Here is a 7,215-nt window from a genome sequence, read left to right on the forward strand (position 1 = left end):
TTAAATGGCTTTATTTACTGGCAATAATCCTAGCTAATGGACAAAAGGGGTTGTGATTGTGTTTTGAAACAAAGGGTTTATAAAACACACTAGAGCTAATGCTTTGTAATTCTTGCAAAGAGAAAATTTCCAAGAAAGGAAACTCAGTTTATATTGCTGATGAGTTAAGGCCTGTTTGAAACAAACTTTGTTGCATCCCAGACAGAATAAACACGTAAAACAAATACAGGTAATAGGTAGAGAACTAGAAACAGTAGAAAATTTGAAGATAAGGAAAAATAGTATCTGTATTCCAGCAGCGACGTAAAAGATACTGGAAAAAAAAACGAGAACTATTTATTGAAAAAAAATCAATCTCTGTAAAATGTTAAAGTAGCTGAAGAAAAAAAAATAGTAGAACTTTCTGAAACCAAGTAGGTAGACTTTACAATTCTGTGAGGAAGAACTTTCCTTTGACATTAAAGAGAAGCAGAAAGAAAATGCATAGTTTGGCATTCCTGTCCTTTCAATTTAGATTTGCAAGCAGAAACACTCAGGAAAGTATTTGCTTTAACGGCCATAAATTTCTCATACGTTACCTTTTTCTCAAACCCAAAATACCCCATTACAGAAAACTAAGATTATCCATTAATGATCTAATGGGAAACATTCAGATAACAAAATAAGTGAAAAGTGATAGGACAAAATTACTTCCCATAGCAAATCATTATAATTTACTGAACTCTGTATCCATTTCTGACTCTTTAATAAATCGCATAGACAAGACTGTCCACAAGAAAGGAAAATCAAATTGCTTTTGTTTTTCATTCTTTTCACAAATGTCAAGTTTATACATTATTCAAGAAAAGTGTGATTATTTTACATAATTTTTAGAAGATGTCCAGATGAGGGAACATTTTTTGCACTTAAATTATGTTTGCTAACTGGTTCTAAGGGAAGCTTTGTATACCTGAAAAGTTATACTAAAAAAGTTATTTTAATCTAGTTTTGTCAATGCAAAATTTTAATTTTGTTGCAAATTTGAAAGAAATTGTCATAAATTCAAAATAAATTAATGCAAATAAGATTTCTGAAAATATAAGATTTGTGATTTTAAAATTAACTATGGACTGAATTTAACAAATAAAATGGTCAGCTGACTGCTGACAGCACAAGCTTTGTTCTATTCTTTCAACTTTGGCTAGGAAAGAAAAACATGTTCTTTTAAAAAAGTATTAACTGATATTTTTAATTAAGTGCAGTTTAAAAAAACTGCACTGTGGGGCTGGTGACATCAGCCCCAACTCATTTTTAAAGATCTTTTTATTCAGGCTGTATCGATAGTAAACATGTGGTTGTCAAAATACTTTAGGAAGCACATTTTTGAACATAATCCAATCTTCTAGTTTTATAAATGCCTGAGAAACTTAATTTTCCATTCATTCAGATATGTGCCATCCTGGCTAGCTCCACCTGATTTTTTTTTAAAATCCAGTCACATACTCACTTTGCAGCTTTGTAGCTTTATATTTCACCAGTCGATTTTTCTGCAAACACAGAAAAAGAACAAAACACCCACCTTTATGAGTGAGTTATCCTTCATACTGAAGCTATCCTGTTCATTATAAGGATGATAGATTGTATAAAGTGAAGAAGATGTAAAAAGCTTTATGGAAGCATTTAAAGGATCTTAGGGTAATGCATTATTAATTAGAAGTTCATCTAATGTGTGAAACAGAAGACAGTTCTTTAACTTTTATCCATTTTAGTCTCCCAAATGAAAGAGACTAGTACCATCCTAGTTAGGCAGTATGGTTAGTTATGGCTAGTTGGACCTGATCTAAGTAGCTTGTTTAATGGAGGCTTCAGCCGGCATTGTATGAAAATTGAAGAGTATGCAACATATATTTTTCATATAAAATTTCTGACTCTTGAAATTAGCAAGACACTTTTTTTATTTTCTTTCTTTTATTCAGTATATTAATTATTCTTTTACTCTTCCTCGTGTGTGTTCTTATGTGCTTTCTCAAGAGGAAGTTGAATTTGGCAGAAATTTTGTTGGTACTGTACAAATTGGACAATAGCCCCTAAGTTTCACATAGTATAGTATTTCTGTCATATTACACTATGACAGACAGGTGCAGAGAAATTCAGTTGCAAAATAAACGTGAAATAGACCTTGCGAGACATTTACAATCTCCCCTATACAAGTGGGCGAAAAGAAAAGCTTTGTAACTTCTATGCTTGGCTCACTGTATCCTGCCATTCAAGGACTGCATATCATACCTATAACAAGGATGATTTTTGGTCGAGGTCTTGCAGGATCAAAGACATCGTACTCCTCAATTAGCTCAGCAGTTTCAGAGAGGTCAGTGTCACTTTCTATAGAAAACTGATGGATTGGAGGCAGTCGGTCATACCGTCGGTATGGGAAGTTAGGATTATCAGGAATCACTGTAAAACAGTAAGATAAACTGGGAATGGTGAAAATATCTAGAAAAGTCAAAAATCTATTGTATATACAGAGAGCTAGATTTAAATAAACATAAACCATTAACAAAGTTCAGCATTTCTACAATTAAAAAATAATAACATATCTACTTTTACAATGTGTTTGCTGCTACCATGTTAAATATTCCCTCCCTCTATTTAGCTGGTTTATTAAATTAGAACAACTAGGACCCAGTACTCTTTCATGGTTCTTTAAATTTACAAGCATTTCAGTTTTTATATGAAAATCTGCCCACAGTACTTGGGGGTTGGCAGTGGCCTGCGAGAAGAAAAATCTTGTATTGTGCAGACAGCCTGTACTACTAAGTAGAACTCCTCTGGTGCTACATGTCGTACACTGAGATAGAATAGTACTCTTGCTAATTAGTTTAATGTAATGCTGGATGGCAAGGAAGAATAACTATGGCAACTGAAAGATGAGCTAATTACTCATTGTTAACATTACAAAAAATAATTGCAGGTACTGATATAACATTTGCTTAGATTTTATGAGAAGAACCCATTTCTAAGAATGTTTCCTGTATATTCTATTTAGTAAATTGGTACACAACTCCAATGTAAACTAGAAAAAAAGACGACTAGTGTAAATGAATTGAAGTTAATATGTACGTCACCCATGAGGACGAACTAAGAATACGAGCCAAATACATTAAGTCAGCTTTGCCCTCATCCTTGCAAATGTTTTAGGTGGGATACAAGAAATCGCTCTACTATCCTGTTAAACATTTACAGAGCAAACACCCATCGTTAGGCTGCAAAATGATCACAATTTCCTTCCCTGCATAGCATCCACTATGGGAGGAGAAAACAAAATGACAAAACCCAAGTGAACAGAATCCTTGAAAGTTGTATTAAAATGCTGAAAAGAATGAACCGTCCATGCTTGGCAGTCTGTGAACTGCTTGTGCATTTATATACAACATTCTGCAGTGTGTATGTTTGCAGGCTTGTAACTTCTTGCTTATGGAAGACCAAAAGGAGGTATGATCTGTTACAGAAGTATAAAATACATCAACAGTGGATGTAAAACTGCCCACATTACAGAAAATAGAATCATTTTTATACTTAATACATTACCATTCCTGAAAAAAGATCTCCTGGATTGTCCTCCGTTGAGTGGAGGGAGAGTCCTCTTTTCTGGACTGACAAAAGTGTCCCATTTCACTTTTTCTGACCCTCCTAGCTCTTTCACTTTCTGCAAACAGCTTTCCAAATATTCTATTGGGTCATCAGGTTTGTAACATATTAATCCATTCAACAGACTCTGCAACATAAGATCAGAAATATAAACTATAAAGGTCGATGATAGGGAAACACACACACTTTTATTTTGAATTTAATTTTACACAGAGAAATCACATATTCCTTGTATAGTCAGAATCGCCAATTCAAGCCAATATGTGATGCCTGCAAAAATACATACATTGTGACTTTTGCACAAGCTAGGTAAGCACTGAAAGTTATGTATTCTACATGGCCTATTAGATCACTAATAGGTATCTCTTCCTGAAAGACCAGTATGGCCACAAGATTCTTATTTATATTTCTGAGCCAACACCTTCATAAATACGGAAAAAGATTTTTTTTAATCCTAAGAAACAGTCAAACATCATCTTGACCAGTATTGAAAAAGGAAGTACACACCCGAAGTTCATAGGTGCTTCTAGAGTTAATTGACCAGAAATTCCTAACAATTAGAAGTTCCCCCCCATTTTTTTTTAAAGTGTTAACTATACACTCATTGCACCAAGGAGCCTAAGGGGGAGTATGGAAGAAGGAACGCCAGGCCCTCCTCTGATGCATCGGGAATTGATTTTCCTTGACAAAGTGATACCTAGGTCATCATCTCACCTCTCCAAAGACAACTGCATCCAACCTACCCTTAACAACGAGCAAGTGTTTCAGGACGATGTCTTTTCCTTTGTGCTTTTAGCCTTTCCTAATTTTTGTGCAAATAAACTGAGGGCCATAGCTGATATTAGTAATAAATAGAAATAGCTGCAATTCATAATTTAATATTTCCCTTCAGTTGTTTTGTTATTATCTACTGTTTATTCAATAATTTAATGTTACTTATATGTATTGACAAAATAGAGTATAATTTATATACAAATAAAAATGCCCTTATATTACTTAGCTGATCATAGCAACTAGATATATATTTTTCCAGATGATGTGCACCATTTTTTAAATTGCTAGCACAAGCCTTACGCCTCTGCTGAAAAACAACTGTCTGCATCTACTGATACACCATGTATATTTTAAACGTATTGGCCAAAAAAAATAGCATGGTCTAAGCCCTGTCACTTTCAAACGCACATAAAAAATATCTTGCTTCAGAATAGCCCAGAAAAGAAATATGTATAGCTCTGCCTATTGTATACAGACGGCGGGATGGCTGACTCCGAGAGAAAAATCCACCTTGTACAGGGGAGAAGTAATCACCGGCCGTTAGCAGCAGGCAACTTGTACGAAGCTGAACAAACCTCACAAAACAGTTGTTTCGGGTTTTTTCCCCCCAACACCCCCTCATGCTGGTCCAAACCAGGAGACACACGGCAGACAGCGCCTGCCTGAATTCCGCGGCAGCGGCCGACACGGCGGGGGGGCTCCTCGCCCCGCGGACACGCAACTTCACGGCCGCCCTCACGCGGCGGCGGCGGCGGCGGCTCCAAACCGCCAACCGAGGGCGGGCGCGGCGGCGCCTGGCGGGGCGCCCCGCAGCGCTGAGCGCCTCCCGCCCGCTGCCCACAGGTCGGGGCCGGGCGGCCGTTGGCGGCAGCCCTCCCCTCCCCCCAGCCCCGCGGGCGCCCCGCGAGCCGCGGTGCGCGGGTGCGGGGGGGGGGGGCGGAGGAGGAGGACGGCATGAGGGCAGCCCGCCGCGGTGCGGTGCGGTGCGGCGCGGCGCGGCCCGCGCTGCGTGAGGGCGCCGCCGCGCTCCGCGAGGGCCGCTCCGTCCTTGCGGCTACCTTCACCGCGGCTGCCGCCGCCGCCGCGGGGCGGAAAACGCGTCCCTGCCGTCGCCTACCTCGAAGAGCTGCGGGATCTCCCTGCGGGCTAGATACTCCTTGGCCTCGCCGGCGCTCATGCCGCCGGCCGGCCACGGGGGCCGCGGTGGGCGCGGAGCGCCGGGCGGGCGGGCAGCGCCGAGCCCCGCGCACCGCCCGGCAGGCGCGGCGCGGCCAGGCGATGCAATGCGGGCGGCGCGGTGCGGCGCGGTGCGGCTCGGCGCGGCTCGGCGCGGCTCGGCGGGCGTGCGAGCCGGGGCGGGGAGGAGGGCGGGAGGGAGGCTGCCCGCCTCCCCGTGCCCGCTGCGCGGAGGGAGCGGGAGCGCGTCCCCCCCCCCCGGCTGGCGGCAGGCGCTGCGCAGGCTGCCTGCCAAAGTTTGGGGGCCGCGGCGAGGCAGCCCGCGCCCGGCTCAGCGCCGCCGCCGCTGCTCGCCCGCAGGCGCCCGCGGCGTTTGCAGCCCCCCGAGCGCCCTGCGGAGGGGGCGGGCGGGGGGGTGAAGGCCTCCGCATGTACCGCGGCCTCGGCCGCCCCTTGCCCTGGGCAAGGATTTTTAGGATTGTGGAAAGTGAGACGTTTCATGCGCTTTGGGCTGGTAGAAGCCCCATCTGCGATCACCTATGAGCTGCGATGATAGGAAGGGACCTGGAGAGGTCGGCAGTCCCCACCTCCTGCTCAAGGCAGAGTCAGCTCTGAGGTCTGCACCGGGTTGCTCAGGGCTTTATCCAGTCTGGTCCTGCAAACCTCCGAGGATGGAGACTTCAGCACCTTTCTGGGCAACCTGCTCCCGTGCTGTGGTGTCTTCGTGCAGAAAAAGCGTCTCCTTCAATTCAGCCGGAAGCTCTGTTGCTTCATTTTGTCTCTTGTCCACCCTTGCACCACTGCAAAGAGCCTGGCTCCAACTTCTTGATAACCTCTGTGAAGAGCCTGGCTCCATCATCTCGATAACTTCCTTGTAGGCGTTGCTGTTATGTCCCCTTGAAGCCTTCTCCAGGCTAAACAAGTCCAATTTCCTCAGCCTCTCCTCAAGGGCAAGTGCCCCAGTCCCCAGCCATCCTGGGGCGGTCCACTGAACTTAGTCCAGTTTATCAACATCTTTCTTTTTGAGGGGACCCCCTCGCTAGATGCAGTATTCTAGATGTGCTGCAAATAAGTGCCAGTTAGAGAGTACATTTTGTGACGATATCTGGCATACTTGAAATTAGAGTGAATTATTTCACACATCTTCGTATTTTGCTTACCTACCCTATATCACGCCGGATGTTCTAATCAGACTTTCAATTTTTTAAACTATCTTTTCTAACACAAACGGCATTGGTATAGTTTTAGCGATACAAGCCCTAAAAGAAATGAGTTATGTAAATGCAAGCTGAACAACTGCTTTCCATATCCCAGTATCCTTCAGACGTTGGATGGGTTTTCTCTGGAGTCTTTTAAGAAGCTTCTCCCTTTTGTGTGTAGATCTGTCTGTGAAGCAGCATCAGTTTCTCTCCCTCTCGTATGCAGCCATGTTCCTTCTTCTTTCTGTTGTTCTGCAGTTAGGCTGCCTCCCTTTTCCCCTGCCCGACCTCCAGCCTTCCAGGAAGATACTGTCCTTTCTCCTGCAGAGGCTCCCAGTCCTTGCTGAGTTCCCTGACTTGGTAAGCTCTGCCCCTGGGGAAGATCCAGGAGCTTCTTCAGACAAATGGGACAGGAAGGTTGTCCAAGTTTTCAGTCAGC

General features: G+C 43.4%; 1 protein-coding gene across 2 annotated transcripts in view; it reads right to left on the reverse strand.

Moving 5' to 3' along the window:
• AK5 (adenylate kinase 5) overlaps positions 1-5,622 on the reverse strand; it is a 104,979-nt gene extending 99,357 nt beyond the window's left edge. For both annotated transcript variants that reach the window (XM_068952786.1, XM_068952785.1), the window contains exons 1-3: positions 5,519-5,622; positions 3,568-3,754; positions 2,266-2,433 (exon numbers count right to left, since the gene is read on the reverse strand). In XM_068952786.1, the coding sequence (XP_068808887.1) occupies positions 2,266-2,433; positions 3,568-3,754; positions 5,519-5,578 (415 nt within the window). In that variant the 5' untranslated portion in view covers positions 5,579-5,622. The remainder of the gene's footprint in view (positions 1-2,265; positions 2,434-3,567; positions 3,755-5,518) is intronic.
• Between the last annotated feature and the right edge of the window lie 1,593 nt (positions 5,623-7,215).

Source organism: Struthio camelus, chromosome 8 (assembly GCF_040807025.1).
Source record: "Struthio camelus isolate bStrCam1 chromosome 8, bStrCam1.hap1, whole genome shotgun sequence".
Lineage (NCBI taxonomy): Eukaryota > Metazoa > Chordata > Aves > Struthioniformes > Struthionidae > Struthio > Struthio camelus.